At 58.0% G+C, this 16,319-nt stretch overlaps 3 protein-coding genes across 3 annotated transcripts; all 3 read right to left on the reverse strand.

Moving 5' to 3' along the window:
• Positions 1-1,948: 1,948 nt before the first annotated feature.
• LOC140897424 (ribonuclease-like) lies at positions 1,949-4,399 on the reverse strand. Its single transcript, XM_073310128.1, has 2 exons — positions 3,991-4,399; positions 1,949-3,411 (listed from the first exon to the last, which is right to left on the reverse strand). Exon 2 carries the CDS (start codon positions 3,403-3,405, stop codon positions 2,968-2,970), a length of 438 nt encoding a protein of 145 aa, XP_073166229.1. The 5' UTR covers positions 3,406-3,411; positions 3,991-4,399; the 3' UTR covers positions 1,949-2,967.
• A 3,060-nt stretch (positions 4,400-7,459) lies between these two features.
• Positions 7,460-10,508, reverse strand: LOC140897027 (ribonuclease pancreatic-like). The gene is made up of 2 exons (XM_073309282.1): positions 10,456-10,508; positions 7,460-9,638 (listed from the first exon to the last, which is right to left on the reverse strand). Exon 2 carries the CDS (start codon positions 9,612-9,614, stop codon positions 9,171-9,173), a length of 444 nt encoding a protein of 147 aa, XP_073165383.1. The 5' UTR covers positions 9,615-9,638; positions 10,456-10,508; the 3' UTR covers positions 7,460-9,170.
• A 4,808-nt stretch (positions 10,509-15,316) lies between these two features.
• LOC140897135 (ribonuclease-like) lies at positions 15,317-15,855 on the reverse strand. The gene has a single exon (XM_073309487.1). The coding sequence runs from the start codon at positions 15,853-15,855 to the stop codon at positions 15,424-15,426; it is 432 nt and encodes a 143-aa protein (XP_073165588.1). The 3' UTR covers positions 15,317-15,423.
• Positions 15,856-16,319: the final 464 nt, after the last annotated feature.

The raw sequence follows: 16,319 nt of genomic DNA on the forward strand, positions 1-16,319 counted from the left end.
TTTCCTGCTCCAGAGACAAAAGCCACATAGCCGTCAAGTTGGAGAAGATGGACTGTTGCTAACATATTAGCAGGTTTAATAGATTCATAGATTCCCATGCCAGAAGGGACCATTGTGATCATCTAGTCTGTGACAGGGTGTGCATACCCCGCACTAGGCAGGAGAGGGTTAATCCCACACTTTGGGCAGACGAAGTCCCACCCCTCTGACCATGCTGGGCATGCTCCAACAGCTGTGCTAGTATAAAGGAGAGCAGCCCAGCTCAGTCTGGACTGACTGCTGAGGAGGAAGGATGCTTGGTGGAGGCTCTAGCCCAGGAGCCATTACAGCTCTTACATGCGGGAGCTGGAGATCATGAGATTTAGACGGGAGACCTGTTGCCTACAGATGATTGGCAGGTGTTGGAATCCCAGGGAGTAACCTGCATCAAGGAACCCTGACACCACATGGATGAGAGCTACAGGAAGCATAGCAGGAAGTAGTCCAGGGAAGTGGAGTGAGTAGTATTTCCTGCCCATGGAAGGTCAGCGTGTTGCAGTTGAATTCCCCACTGATCCAGTGGTGGACCACTCTGCCACTATTAGGGCCCTAGGTCAAGAAGTGGTGGAGTCAGGTGGGCCCAGGTCCTGCTATCCTGCCTGCCACACCCATTCTGGTAGAAGCCCCCCAGATCTGGCCACTAGGCCATGCTGCCCTGCACTCGAGGGCTGCTGTGTTGACTCTGGCCCCTAGGCCACGCTGCCCTGTACTCGAGGGCTGCTGTATTGTCTCTGGACATTGGGCCGCACTGTTGTGAGGCCCAGAACAGTCTGATAGACTGTAACCATGGTGTCACCACACCCACGATACACCCCACAGGGGGACGGGGTGTGCAAACACAGCCATGTAGTCTGCCCTCTTGTAGAACATATGCCAGAGGACTTCCCCAAATAGTTCGTAGAGCAGATCTTATACAAAAACATCCAGGCTTGATTTAACAATTGTCAGTAATGGAGAATCCACCACGACCCTCGGTGAATTGTTCCAATGACTAAATACACCTCCTTTGCCTCTGCATCACCATCTCAGAACTGCCCCTGGAACCCCTGGAGATTCACAGGTCTGTAGGGAAAACCCAAAGTTTGGCACTTGGACCCCCATCCCTGAAGAGAGTGGAACCTAAATCCACACTCCCCGCTGCTGCAAAGTCTCTTTGAATCATAGAATATCAGGGTTGGAAGGGACCTCAGGAGGTCATCTAGTTCAACCCTCCGCTCAAAAGCGGGACCAATCCCCAATTAAATCATCCCAGCCAGGGCTTTGTCAAGCCTGACCTTAAAAACTTCTAAGGAAGGAGATTCCACCACCTCCCTAGGCAACGTATTCCAGTGTTTCACCACCCTCCTAGTGAAAAAGTTTTTCCTAATATCCAACCTAAACCTCCCCCACTGCAACCTCAGACCATTACTCCTTGTCCTGTCCTCTTCTACCACTGAGAATAGTCTAGATTCTAGTCTAGAATCCCGGCTGCTCAGCCCTTTCCCCTCCCAGACGCCAGCGGAATTCTCCACTGGCTCAACCAACCTGGCTCACTGTCCAGTTTTTTATCCCATGTGGAAGGATCTGGGTGCAACAGGGTGTGGGAGCATGTCCAGGACTGTGGGGGAGAGCTGAGCTGGGAGTCCCAGCTCCCTGAGTCAATGAGTACCCCAAGGGCTTACTCTCCACTGATTCCCGAGTAGACCAAATGGATCCTGCTGGTCTTGGCACAGACAATATTTCCCCACATGCCAGGAGATGATAGCAAACAGCTGCTCCTGTAGCTTGGAGACTAGATTGCTAAACAAAGGGCTGTGGGTTGAAATCTCACTGCAGGATTTCCCCAAGGCATTTCATGCTGAGTGCTCTTGTTACACTTCCTGACTTTCCCCTAGGACACACAGATCCCCATAAACACAGACCACAGCCCTTTCTAGCAAAGTGCTTTATTGGAGGAAGCAGCAAGAGACTGAAACTCAGGAAAGGAAATTCCAGGATTCAGATCGATACATCTCTCTGATTATTTATTAATTGTAGTGGGTTAGTTCCTAGACGACCTGGTCACTGACCATGGCCCAAGTTCTGAACAAGCACAGAACAAAAAAGATGCGCCCACCCCCAAATAACTGATACGATTTGAATGACAGTACCACTTAGAGACCTCAACTGAAACAGAGGCATGTTTGTGTTCTAGTTATGGTACAGACACAAGATGAGAGCCAATCCGTGCCACAAGGAGCTTCCATGCTAAAGAGACTTGATGGACAACATATGGGGAAACTGAGGCACAGAGACTTCAAGTGATTTGTGCAGGGTCACAGAATTGGGTCAGAGGAAGAATAAAAAATAAGACTCAGGTATCCTGAGTCCCAGGTTTGTCCTTGAGCCACTGTACCAGCAGCACATAAAGGATGGGGAAGGGGCGGCTATACTGTATAATGAGCACTAGGGGGCAGCAGAGCGTGGGGGTGGGGAAGGGGTGGCTATACTGTATAATGAGCACTAGGGGGCAGCAGAGCGTTGGGGTGGGGAATGGGTGGCTATACTGTATAATGAGCACTAGGGGGCAGCAGAGTGTGGGGGTGGGGAAGGGGTGGCTATACTGTATAATGGGCACTGGGGGCAGCAGAGCGTGGGGGTGGGGAAGGGGTGGCTATACTGTATAATGGGCACTAGGGGGCAGCAGAGCGTTGGGGTGGGGAAGGGGTGGCTATACTGTATAATGAGCACTAGGGGGCAGCAGAGCGTTGGGGTGGGGAAGGGGTGGCTATAGTGTCGAGTGGGCAGTGGGGCAGAAGAGGGTGCGGGTGGGGTAGGGATCTAAGGGATTTAAGCTGCTGAACTCCCAGTCGCACCAGCGAGGGACCTGGCCCCATTGGGTCCTAATTTCTTTAAACTCAGATGAAATTGCCAACCTCACTGTCCCTCCCCCCTCTCGCCTCCTTGCCCCTAGAGCTGTGTTTTATAGTGCACGGGCAGCCCTCCCACGCATGCCACGCGGATCCGCTGGGTGCTGGTTCTCCCGCGGTAGTTGCAGGGGGGTCTCTGAGTGCCCCCTGCCACCCGGCAGGTGGTGATCTCAAAGGGCGCGTTGCTGTCATAGTAATTCTCGGTGCTGGGGGTGCCCCCTGAGCTACAGACGCCGTCCACCTCGGCTGGCCCCGCGTGGATGAAGGTGTTGGTGGGTTTGCAGGCATCAGCTGTCAGGTTCCTCCGCGGCATCAGGAGGTTGCAGTAGCGCCGGGCGTCCGGGGCGCTGGTCTTCGGGAAGTCCACGTGCTGCCGGTGGAATTTCTCGTGGCGCGTCTCCCTCCGGCCCAGAGCCAGCCAGGCGGGCAGCAAAACCAGCAGCAGCAGCAATGCTGGGCGGGGTTCCTTCAGAGCCATGGCTGTCTGGGGGGGGAAGCATGGGCAGAGGTGGAGGTCTAGTGGATGAGAGCAGGGCGGGCTGGGAGCCAGGACTCCTGGGTTCTCTCCCCAGCTCTGCGAGGAGAGTGGGGGCTGGTGGGTTAGATCGGAGGGACTCCGGGGTTGTATGCCTGCCTTGGGGAGGAGAGGGGTCTACTGGTTAGAGCAGGGGGAGCTGGGAGCCAGGACTCCTGGGTTCTCTCCCTAGCTTTGGGAAGGGAGTGAGTTCTAGTCAGATTGCAGGGCAAGGCGGGGAGTTAGGAGCCCTGGATCTGGGGCGACTGCTCTTTCACCCCTAGTTTCCTCAGGTGTACAATGGAGCTAAACCCATTGACCCCAGCTGGGGATCTGCCCCCACCAATTTTAAACTTCAACTCATGGAGCTGTTTCTTCTCCACACAGTGAATATTACGTGACAGGCCTTTTGGATCCGTGTTTCACTCTTTAGACCTGTTCCATATTACTCTATTTAGCACACTTCCTACGGATCATCTACAATACGAGGTTCCCTGAGCCTTCTTGCCTAAATACACTGGTCAGCTTAGGCCCCGATCTACAACTCACCCCAGTCCTGATGCCTCGGTTTCCCTTGGAGTATGGATCAGCTGCCTGCAAAGTGTCTGGGGCTCCGTACTTTCTGGGTGGGTGTTATATACCGAGCCCGGCTGGAGAGAAAGACACTGCGGGGGCAGCTGCACTCAGAGAAATATCCTGCTGGCCAGCGTTGCACAATCCGTGACCCTGGGAAACACTGAGGCACCAGCCCAGGGGGAAGCTGAATAAACAATGCTGCTAATGAGGGTCAAATTCTTCTGTCTGTTACATGGGAATCTGGCTTTGGCGCTGTGTAATGGTCTCCTACTGCAGCCACCTCTGGGGTGGAGCCTGGAAAATGGGGAACAGCTGCTCAGGTCAGGGCTGGAGGTGAAGATATCCTCTTGACAACACGGCAGGAATTTGGGGAGGGGTAATGTTCTGCCCTGAGCTGGGAGCTAGCCAGGACACTGGGCTTTGTCTAGGGGATTTGGGAGCCCCAATCTCATTCATTTTAATAGGAATTGGGGCTCCAAATCCCTGTAGCAGCTTTGGAAATAGCCTGAATCACCGTTCTTCAGTTTCCCCACTGGCCAAATCCCATGGCAAGGATACTCTCAGCTTGAATGGCCACAAACAGAGATGAAGGCCTACCGGAAATGCAGCATAGCACCTCTCCGGGGCATTGAGGTCAGTGCTGATTGTGCAGGGAGAGCTCCCCCTACTGAGTCACTTGCACCATACAGTCCAATATTTGGTTGTCCCATCATGACACGGATCCAGACTGCACCTGGCCTGTCGTAAAAACCAACTCAGCAGAGGAGAGATCATCAGCCCGCTCTGAACCCCTGGGAAAAGTTCACAGGGAAGAAATGTTGCTATTTGCGAGGCCCTCTGGCAACATGGGCTCGTCCCCCGGCCAAGTGAGGCCCCACCGGGAAATCAGTGTTTTGAGAAAGCAGAGATAATTAATTCCAAACTTCCCAGAGCTGGGACTTGCTTTCTGCGGAGAATCCTGGGAAACGGAAGGAACACAGTCCAGCCGCCAGTGGGGCGATTAATGGTGGGGTCATAGCAGGACTCTGAGTCCCTCCTAAGACACTAGATCTGGGGGGGTTGGTCTGTGTGGGGAGTGTGGGTCCCACTTGGGAGGTGAAGGGATCCGGGGTGGGCCGGCCCGGTGACACAGAACAGCTGTGCCTAGAGAATGGAGGGGGACAACGGGTCTCTAGCAGCTGAGACATAGCTGGCCATGCGGCAGAGCTGTGTCCAACTGGGGCTTTGTCTGGTTGCTTATAACAGGGCTACCCATTCCCCTGAGTCCCCGAGCCAGTCACGGGCAGAGGATTGGCGAAGGGGGGAGTGGGTGCCAGAGGGGAAGGGCAGGGGTTCACTCCAGTGCCATGAGGCTGTATTGTCACAGTGAGGTGCTGTGTAGTTAATGCTGCTCAGGGGTCTGTCCGACATGGGTACGGGGCCCCAAGGGAGGGATCAGGGCAGTACCAGGGTGGCGGGACAGCTCCTGAAAAAAAGGGCCAGGCCGGTGGTCCAGAGTGTCCTGGCACCACATGAGCACTGGTAGGGATACATGCTGTGTATGGGGGCTCTAATCAGTAGGGGGCAGTCTCCTCTGGCAGTCAGTGCTGACCCCCATGCCCCAGCATGGCATTAGTGGGTGCTGTGCTGCAGGGAGCGGGGAGGGAGATCATTAGAAGGCGCTCTCCCCTGGCGGTCAGTCCTGGCCCAAATGCAGGGTTAGGGGGCACTGTGCTGCAGGGATTAGGGCAGGGGGCTCAGTAGGGGGTGCTGTCCCCTGGCAGTCAGTGCTGGCCCCAGTGCAGTGTTAGGGGCCTGTGCTGCAGGGAGTGGGCAGGGGGGATCAGTGGGGGGTGCTGTCCCCTGGCAGTCACTGCTGGCCCCAATGCCCCAGCATGGCACTAGGGGGAGCTGTGCTGCAGGGAGTGGGCAGGGGGGATCAGTGGGGGGTGCTGTCCCCTGGCAGTCACTGCTGGCCCCAATGCCCCAGCATGGCACTAGGGGGAGCTGTGCTGCAGGGATTAGGGCAGGGGGCTCAGTAGGGGGTGCTGGCCCCTGGCAGTCAGTGCTGGCCCCAGTGCAGTGTTAGGGGCCTGTGCTGCAGGGAGTGGGCAGGGGGGATCAGTAGGGGGTGCTGTCCCCTGGCAGTCAGATCTGGCCCCAATGCCCCAGCATGGCACTAGGGGGAGCTGTGCTGCAGGGAGTGGGCAGGGGGGTCAGTGGGGGGTGCTGTCCCCTGGCAGTCACTGCTGGCCCCAATGCCCCAGCATGGCACTAGGGGGAGCTGTGCTGCAGGGAGTGGGCAGGGGGATCAGTGGGGGGTGCTGTCCCCTGGCAGTCAGATCTGGCCCCAATGCCCCAGCATGGCACTAGGGGGAGCTGTGCTGCAGGGAGTGGGCAGGGGGGATCAGTGGGGGGTGCTGTCCCCTGGCAGTCACTGCTGGCCCCAGTGCAGTGTTAGGGGCCTGTGCTGCAGGGAGTGGGCAGGGGGGATCAGTGGGAGGTGCTGTCCCCTGGCAGGCAGATCTGGCCCCAGTGCCCCAGCATGGCACTAAGGGGTGCTTGTGCTACAGGCAGTGGGGCAGGGCCTCAGTAGGGAGCGTTCTCCTGTGGCAATCAGTGCTGGCCCCAATGCACTAGGGGGTGCTATGTTGCAGGGAGCGGGGTTGGGGGCTCAGTAGGGGGAGCTCCCCACTCACATTCACTGCTGGCATTACTGACCAGGTCCACTTGCCATCCCCCTCCACTCTAACCAGGTGGCATATCCCTCCATGGCACATGCCAACTCCCAGGGGTGGGCACAATCCCCCCCCCCCCGGTGCCTTATATAATTCCTCATCCTTTGTCTCCCACTTCGCTGTGACTTGGCTATAGCGGGCGGGTTCTCCTCTGCCTGGCTCCTTGGGCTGGGGTACCAGCCACATGTGTGTCCGCGATGCAGAATTGCTTTAGGGTGTGATGGCACCCAGCATGGGGGGTGCTGTGGGGGCAGTGGGTGCAGAAGGGGAGTCGCAGGAGCAGGAGGGGCTGAAATGGGGGGAATGTGGCAGAGAACCACAGGAGAAGGGCTTGGGGGGGGGGGGTGTGAGGGACTCCAGGGTGGGGGGAATGTGGATAAATGGAGGATGTGGATAAATTGGAGAGAGTCCAGCGAAGGGCAACAAAAATGATTAGGGGACTGGAACACATGAGTTATGAGGAGAGGCTGAGGGAGCTGGGATTGTTTAGCCTGCAGAAGAGAAGAATGAGGGGGGATTTGATAGCTGCTTTCAACTACCTGAAAGGGGATTCCAAAGAGGATGGCTCTAGACTGTTCTCAATGGTAGCAGATGACAGAACGAGGAGTAATGGTCTCAAGTTGCAGTGGGGGAGGTTTAGATTGGATATTAGGAAAAACTTTTTCACTAAGAGGGTGGTGAAACACTGGAATGCGTTACCTAGGGAGGTGGTAGAATCTCCTTCCTTAGAGGTTTTTAAGGTCAGGCTTGACAAAGCCCTGGCTGGGATGATTTAACTGGGAATTGGTCCTGCTTTGAGCAGGGGGTTGGACTAGATGACCTTCTGGGGTCCCTTCCAACCCTGATATTCTATGATTCTATGATTCTATGAACTGAGTCTGATGTCTCAGCACGTTGGTATCTTCAATGAAATCCGTGAAATCTCCAAGAGTTTCCTCTGCCCATGGCCCAGAGTCGAGTGTGCATGGTGGGGCAGTACCCGGCTGGGGAGGGGTGAATGACCCTAGGAGCCGTGGCTCTGTGCTCATGGGTTAACACCCAGGGCTGCTAAGCCAGGGGTTGGAAATTCAACTCTCCAAGGAGCCCTGTGTCGCCCTTCAGTGAATTTGTCTAGTCCATGTTGCCCTCCACCCAGAACTGGCAACAATCCCAGCCATGCCCGTGCCCTTGGCACCATGCTTTGCAGATACAGAGCATGTGACATTGCAGATCACGCTTCCAGGGTCTCCCTCTGTAAGTGGCCTCCCCACTGGGAGAGGGAAATATAGGCTGAGCTGGGGTGGGGGTGGAAATAGCTCCCCAGCCTTCAAAGGGTGATCTCAAGCCAATCCCCCGCTGTGGGGCTGGATTGTAGCTGGTGCCCCCTGAGCCAGCCAGTGCCCCCTGATCTGGGGCTGGATTGGAGCCAGCGCCCCCTAGAAAGGAAAGACCCTGTGTCCCATTCCCTGCCAGCCAGTCCCCTGTCCTGTGGCCAGATCAGAGGTTGGGCCCCCTAAATAACCCCACGACAATCCAGCCGTGCTCTCTGAAGGTCATTGGGGCAGCTGTTCACCCCGTGCCAAGTGCCCCACAAACAGGCGCCAGGCCGTTCTGCATTGGCAGCATTGTATTGCTAGTGGCAGCCAGAGAATCGAACTCCCCAACAGCATCACCCAATGCCACCGCAGAAATAACCTCCCCTTCCGCTTTCCCCTTCAGCTCAGGTCACAGCCTCATCTTATACCCACATGAGAGATGTCAGAGCCAGGGACGAGACCCCAAGCGCCTCCCAGTTCTGCCCTTGCTCCGGCCTAGCAAATCTCATTGCCTGGGGAGCTCTGGGGGGAAGGGGGGACGACGGAACAGGTGTTAACCTCTCCCACAGTGCCCCCCATTTCTACCCGGACCAGCAGCCCCCTTCCCATCTTAGTCTTGTGGTGTCTGGCCACACAAGGCTCAGCTGGTTCCACATCCCCCAGTGACAGGGCCAGATCCAGTCATGCAGATTTAGACAAATCCAAGGGGGTTGTGGGAATTTTGATCAGATTTGGGGGGCTAAAACTGGCCTCTCAATGAAATGGGTCTGAGGTTTCAGAGCTGCTCGGCCTCTTCCACTCCTGGTGGGTTCGCGGCAGCTCCAGCCCAAGTCCAGGCCAGTTGTGTTTGGATCCTGCCCAGTGAGGTGGGTCCTGGGCTCAGACTGAGGGTCTCTGTGCCAGCTGAGGGGGCTGGCACCCGGATCTTCATTTGTGTGGATGGAGACTGGGCACCCAGCGTGGGAAATCCCCCCCGCAGGCCCCAAGCTGAGGCACTGAATGTCCCTGTGGAGACCCACGGCGGGCATTGCCCAGGAGGGGCAGGTAAGGGCAGGTATGGGGACAGGAAGCCCCCAGCAACAGAGGGCTGCTCAGGATCAAAGCGGGGGTGGGGGGAAGAAGGGGGATCCCTGCTCCCCGCTCATGGCAGGTACGTTGGCTGTAAGTGCACAGGCAGCCCCTTGGCACAGGCCACGCGGATCTTGGTGTTGCCGATTGCAGCCCTGTATCTACAGTGCCCCGGACGGGAGCGGGGCAGCGCCCGGCACGTGGTGACGTTGAAGGACTCCAGGCTGTCGTAGAGGTTGAGGCGAACGTGTGTCCCTCCCTGGGCACAGATGGCCTGGAGCTGGCCAGCGGGGGCATGGATGAAGGTGTTGCGGCGTTTACAGAAGACGCGGGTCAGGCCCCGGCTCTGCATCATGCGATTGCAGTAGAGCCGGTCGTTGGCAGCCCTGGTCTTGGGGCTGTCGAAGTGTCGGATCACGAACTGCCGGTAGCTGGCACCTTTGCTGAGCTGGGCAAGGCTGGCAGCCAGCAGGACCAGGGTCAGGAAGAGCAAGGGGCGGGGTCCCTTCAGGGCCATGGCCGTGTCTGTCACTGGATCGACCTGCAGTAGGTAGTGGAGGGAGATAGATGGAGAGAGCGCTGGGTGGGGATCTGCCTCCTCCATGGAACCACCTGGGCCGAAACCTCACCCCCTGCCAGTCCATTCTACCCTTAAAGCCTCATTAACCTGACCAAGATCAGGGCCCACATTGTGCCAAGCACTGCACATATCCAGAGAAAAACTCTTACAGTCTAAATGGGCAAAGCACACCGAGAAAGGGTTGTTCTTCCCATGTTACAGATGGGGAAACCGAGGCACAGAATGGTTAAGGCTCAGCTTTGCAGCTCTAATTTGGTGGCTTGGGTCCCAGGGGTGTACATGAGGGTTTGGCCTCAAGACTCCTTTAAGGGGTTTGAAAATCCCATCCTAAGACACAGAGAATGAAACCCAGGTCCCCTAAACCCCAGTGGGGAGCCTTGGCCACAACCCCAGCCTGCCACTAACTCTCTGCTTTACCTGTTTGTCCACAGTGCATCCTTCGTCCGCACTCCCAGCTCTCCCACTTCTGCGACCCCAGATCCTACTCCTCTCCCAGAGTGGGAGAGAGAACCCAGGAGTCCTGGCTCCCAGCCTCCCACTTCTAACCACTAGACCCCACTGCCCCAGGAGAGATCCCAGGAGTGCTGACTCTGGATCTCACCTCCTCATTCTTTTACCGTCTTGCCAAGATTGTGATCTCAGCTGCCTGGGGGTCAATCCAGAGTCACCCCTGCGTACAGTGAGATCAAGGCCGGATTCTGTGCCCAGCCCCTCTGGGGTCAATCTGCAATGACCCTCCCTCTGCATTTCCCCCCGGCTGGGTCTGTTCTCAGCTCACCCAATTCCTGGGGCTCCCGTCAGAGATGGATCCAGCTGCCAGCAGAGCTGAGAGTCTCTGAGTCTCCTTCCCCTTCGGGTGTCATTATATAGAGCACGGCCAGGCAGCTGTGGGTGGGATGGGGCAGCTCCTCCCACCCAGGGCCCCAGAGATTCTGGGTGTGGCAGGGAGTTAGGGGAGAAGTGGGCACAGGGCAGGGTCCTGAGACACTGTGAACCCCACAGCCACAGTGCCTGGTGCATCTCCCCCTGTTATCCTCAGCCCAACTCCAAGCTGTGGAGAGAACCCAGGAGTCCTGACTCCCAAACCCCCTGTTCTAACCCACTAGCTGCCACTCCCCTCCCCGAGCCAAGTTAGAACCCAGGATTCCTGGCTCCTAGCCTCTCTAACCACACAGTCCTGGTGCCCTGTTACAGGTTTTGCCCCTAATTGGGTGCCCTGGATACCCCATAACCACAACCCCCAGCCCTGGCCAGTCCCTGGGAGCTGCAGAGCCAGCACTTGGGTGCCCTCGATACCCCCTAACCAAAACCCCCAGCCCTGGCCAGGTCCCTGGATAGGGTTCCCAACTTTCTAATTGCACAAAACCGAACACCCTGCCCCACCCCCTGCCCCAGCACTTCCCTGAGGCCCTGCCCGCCTTCTACAAGGCCCCACCACCAACTCGTACCTTTCCCCCTCCCTCCATCGCTGACTCTCCCCCACCCTCACTCACTTTCACCAGGCTGGGGCAGAGGGTTGGGGTACAGGGGGAGCATGAGGGCTCTGGCTGTGGGTGCGGACTCTGGGTGGGGCCAGAAATGAAGGGTTCAGGGTGTGGGAGAGGGCTCTGGGCTGGGGCAGAGGGTTGGGATGCGGGGGGCGGGGGTGATGGCTCTGGCTGAGGGTGCTGGCTCTGGGGTGGGGCTGGAGATGAGGGACTTGGGGTGCAGGACGGGGCTCCGGGCTGGGGCAGGGGGTTGGCATGCAGGGGGGGCGAGGGCTCCAGCTGGGGGTGAGGGCTCCGGGGTGGAGCTGGGGTTGGGGAGTGGAGGGTCCGGGGTGCAGGCTCTGGGAGGGAGTTTGAGTACAGGTGGGGACTCCGGGCAGGGGGATGGGGTCCGGGGTCCGGCGGCACTTACCACAGCTCCCAGGAAGCACCCACCAGGTCTCTGTGGCCCCTAAGTACAGGGAGGCTCCGTCCATGCGCTGTCCTCACACCTGCAGGCACTGCCCCCGCAGCTCCCACTGGTCACAGTTCCTGGCCAATGGGAGCTGCAGAGCCGGCACTCAGGGTGGGGGCAGCGCGCGGAGCCTCCCTGCACCTAGGGGCTGCAGGGACCTGGCGGCTGCTTCCTGGAACCATGTGGAGCCAGGGCATGCAGGGAGCCTGGCACCCGCCTTAGGCCCGGGCCCCTGCTGTGCCACTGACCGCACTTTTAACGGCCCAGTCCACCAGGGTCCCTTTTTGACTGGGTGTTCCAGTCGAAAACAGGACGACTGGCAGTCCTAGCCCTGGGCATCGCAAGCGGCAGCAACCCAGCCAGGGGAGGGACAGGCCTGGCTGCTGGAAATGCCCGTGCCCAGCAGAGCCAGTGGGAGCTGGGGCCTGGCTCCCCCAGCACCACCTGAGCCCCAGGGCCTGGGGGAAGGGTGAGGGCATGTAGGGGGGGGACTGGCTGCCAGCACCAGCCTGGCCTTGGAGCTTGGAGTCATCTCTCCTGGATCTGGGACCTGCCCACTGCTGTTGAGGGCTGGGAGCCAGGACTCCTGGGGTCTATCCCAGCTCTGGGTGGGCAATGGGGTCTCATGTGTGTTTGGTAGGTTACGAGACAATGTCCCTTTGGGGTCACCTGCTCATCGCCCTCTGTGCTGTCACAGCGGCTGCCAGCCCTGCTACAGCAAAGGTTAAGACCAGCTCCCCGTTCAAACCTTAGCTCTCCTAAGTGCTCTAAAATCCACACAGGTACTTGGCTTGCCAAGAAATTTGGTGTGGGCCCCTGGGGACGGGGGGAAGCTGGGGTGACTGACCCAAACTTAGGATCATTTGAGGAAGGGGTTCCTCATCCCTGAACAAAACAGCCTGGCTTAAAGTGCCTGGATTGCCCAACTTGGTGCGGAGCTGGGGCTCAAACCCAGACCATGACCATAACCCTAGGATCTCGGGGCCTCCCACCCCACACAGGGCAGGCCGCATACTAGCCCTTTGTGGGGACAAAACTGAGAATGGTACGAGACAGAGAGTTTGAATCTCATGACAGGCAACGAACACACCTAACGCTCATGCCCCAGACGGATCACACGGAATGTGCAGAGAGGTCTGAGCTAGCCAGCCCTGCCATGCGCTGGCTGGTCCCAGGAGCAGGCTGGGCTGGACTGGCCTGGGCTGGCTGGGCCCAGGGGGATCAGGGCCCAGGAGGGATCTGTCTCCACTGGCATAAGCTATGGGGGTCCTGCCAGGCCCCTCTGTGCCAGATCCTGTCCCATTCACCCTGCAGTGTCTCAAGGTGCTCATGGGCTCGGGGCTTTGACACCCCCCAGTCCCCGGGCCAGCTCAGATCTGGCCCAACAGGGCTGACCACGACCCTGTCAGCTTGGACCGGCCCCCTCCCAATCTGCACTGCCCAGCCCGCTGGCATGCTGGGTGTCGATTGATGGTTTGGCCGTTGCTGGATCCCTCCCTGTGGTCTGGGGCAGGCTGCTCTCCCTGAGACTCGGGGGAGGGGGGCAAAACCCTGCACGTACAGAGGAAGTTTCAAAACCTGGGATGGGGCAACGGGCTAATGGGTGGTGACTCCATAGGCCGGTGGGATGTGCCAACGGCTGCTCGTTCCCCGCTGTTAACGGCAGAGCCCTGCTCCCACGTGGAGTGTCGTTGTGGTGTCGGAAGCGGGGCAGAGGAGGGAATGATGCCAGGTTAACAATGTGATGCAGTGGCAGGAAAGGCTGGTGTCCTCCTGAGGTGGATTACCAGAAGTGTCATTTGGAAGACACGGGAAGGAATTTTCCTGCTCTACTCGGAATTAGTGAGGTCCCACTTGGGGTCCTGTGCCCAGTTCTGGGCACCAAACTTTAGGAAAGGTGTGGACAAACTGAAGATAGTCCAGAGGAGAGCAACACAAATGATCAAAGGGTTAGAAAACCTGACCTGTGAGGAAAGGTTAAAAACTGGGCAGGTTTAGTCCTGAGAAAAGAAGACTGAGGGGGAGCTGAGAACAGCTTTCAAATCTGTGCAGGGCTGTTCAGGAGGGGACAGAGATCCACCATTCTCTGTGTCCAGTGGGGACGGGACAAGAAGTAATGGCCTGAGTCTGAAGCCAGGGAGATGTAGGTTGGATATTAGGAAAAAGTTTCTTATGCTCAGAGTGGTGAAGCTCTGGACCAGGCTCCCAAAGGGGGTGGGGGGTTGGTATCACTGGATAACCCCCTGTCAGGGCTGGTCTAGGGTTACTTGGTCCTATCTCTGCACAGGGTTCTGGGCTTGATGCTCTCTCAAGGTCACTTCCAGCCCCACATTTCTGTGCTTCTATGGCTGCTCTGCTTGCCCTGCTGTTCGGGGGAGCTGCAGGGCAGTGGGTGAAGGGGGCAGGGGTAGGAGATGCCAGCTGTGCCTCCGTGCTGTAAACCCCTTGGGGACAGAGCCTTGTAGATGGTCATGAGTCCCAAGGAAACATCGAGCCCCATACAGACTTTGGCTACAACTAGATGAGCCATTCACTGGAAAACCTCAGATGAAACCTCTTTGCTCCCGGATCCCCCTCCCTGACACACACCCACAGCTAGCCAGACCCTGCAGAGCTGGGCCCAGACTGTACCTGGTGCTCCAGAAATAAACATTTCCTGTGCCCCATTCCCCAGCGGCCACTGAGCAGCCCAAGCTGGGGCCACACTGGAGCCTGTAACCCATGGGGACTGGTCCCCCCTTGTGGGGAATGGCCCTGTACTGCATTCCCCGTCCCATTCCCTCACCTGCATCTGGACTGGAGCCAGATTCCCCTAAAGAGGAGAGGCCCTAGAATCCAGTCCCCAAACCCCTGAGTGAGCCAGGACCCCTGATCTGGGATTTGATTATGGTCACTGCACAGCAATGGGGCATGTCTGCTCCTTCACTCATCCCTTTAAATAACTTAGCCATGTTCCCAAAATAGCCCAAGGGTTTGAGATCTCCAGATGCAATGACTCTGCCCCAGCCCCCCAAACACACCGACTCGTTCTGCATTGGCAGGAAAGTGTTTTATTGCAAGAAGCAGCAAGGAAACAAAACTCAGGGACAGCTTCCAGGGCCCCGCCTGGGACAATCTTCTCCCCACAACCTGCCCCCAATACTTAGTAGATGTGGGATGGGAGTGGGGTGGCTGTACAGTATAATGGGCAGTAGGGCAGCAGAGGGTGGGGGTGGGGAAGGGGCGGCTGTACTTTATCATGTGCACTGGGGCAGCAGAGGGTGGGGGTGGGGAAAGGGTGGCTATACTGTATCATGGGCACTAGGGGGCAGCAGAGGGTGGAGGTGGGAAGGGGCGGCTATGCTGTATCATGGGCACTAGGGGGCAGCAGAGGGCGGGGGCGGGAAGGGGCGGCTATACTGTATAATGGACACTAGGGGGCAGCAGAGGGTGGGGGTGGGAAGGGGCGGCTATACTGTATCATGGGCACTAGGGGGCAGCAGAGGGCAGGGGCGGGAAGGGGCGGCTATACTGTATCATGGGCACTAGGGGGCAGCAGAGGGTGGGGGTGGGGAAGGGGCGGCTATACTGTATAATGGGCACTAGGGGCAGCAGAGGGCGGGGCGGGAAGGGGCGGCTATACTGTATCATGGGCACTAGGGGCAGCAGAGGGCAGGGGCGGGAAGGGGCGGCTATGCTGTATAATGGACACTAGGGGGCAGCAGAGGGTGGGGGTGGGAAGGGGCGGCTATGCTGTATCATGGGCACTGGGGCAGCAGCGGAACAGGGTCTCGGGGGACTGACAGTGCTGTGCAATGGGCCCGAGCTATATCGCTCTGTCGTAGTGCACAGGGAGCCCCCCAGCACAGGCGATGCGGATGCGTTGGGTGCTGGTGCCCCCGTTGTAGTTGCAGGGCGGTCTCTGTGATCCCCCCTGCAGCCGGCAGGTGGTGAGGGCGAAGGAGGCTTTGCTGTCTCGCTGGTTCCCACCTGCCGGGGTCCCCCCAGAGCCGCAGATGGTGGTGATGCTGGCAGCGCTGTCATGGATGAAGGTGTTGGTGAACTTACAGACTGGCGAGGTCATGCCCCTGCGCTGCATCATCTGGTTGCAGTAGGTCCTGGCGTCCGGGGCGGCAGTCTTTGGGTAATCGATGTGCTGCCTCAAGAACTTGTCATAGCGCGTCTCCCCCCTGGCCAGAGCCAGGCACGTGGCCAGCAAGACCAGCAGCAGTGTTGGGTGGGGTCCCCTCTGGGCCATGATACCTCTGCTGCTGGCTCGCCCTGCAGTGGGGAGGAAATGGAGGAATGGATAAGGGGGAGGGGACCTGTTTGCACCATGTGACCTGCACCTACTCATCCCCTGCACAGCAATGGGGCATATAAGTGGCAAACAGCAGAGAGGCTAACAGAGGGAGTTTTCCTTAGAGCTGGCCCGGGGAGTGCCCACAGAGGCTTACATCTTGCCGGGTTCTCTGAGTAGTTACTACAACTCCTAAGGAAGCTCGTAGAAGGAAGGTAATATGGATGGGGAACATTCAGCTGTTGTGACCTGCACTGGATGTGCCATGTTTGTCTTTCTTCCACAGGACAGAAGCGACTTTATCTGTACAAAGTGCAAGCTGGTCTCCATACTGGAAGTGAAGGTTTGAGGTCTGGAGAAACAAGTGTCGACCCTGTGTTGCAAAAGAGAAACAAGATTTCCTGGACGGACGTCAGGATATG

The sequence above is a fragment of the Lepidochelys kempii genome, chromosome 13 (genome assembly GCF_965140265.1).
Source record: "Lepidochelys kempii isolate rLepKem1 chromosome 13, rLepKem1.hap2, whole genome shotgun sequence".
In the NCBI taxonomy this organism is placed as follows: Eukaryota; Metazoa; Chordata; order Testudines; family Cheloniidae; genus Lepidochelys; species Lepidochelys kempii.

What these genes read in the sequence shown, in the direction of transcription:
- LOC140897424 (XM_073310128.1), bottom strand. Translation starts at nt 3,405, where the DNA reads ATGGCTCTGAAGGAACCCCGCCCAGCATTGCTGCTGCTGCTGGTTTTG.
- LOC140897135 (XM_073309487.1), bottom strand. Translation starts at nt 15,855, where the DNA reads ATGGCCCAGAGGGGACCCCACCCAACACTGCTGCTGGTCTTGCTGGCC.
- LOC140897027 (XM_073309282.1), bottom strand. Translation starts at nt 9,614, where the DNA reads ATGGCCCTGAAGGGACCCCGCCCCTTGCTCTTCCTGACCCTGGTCCTG.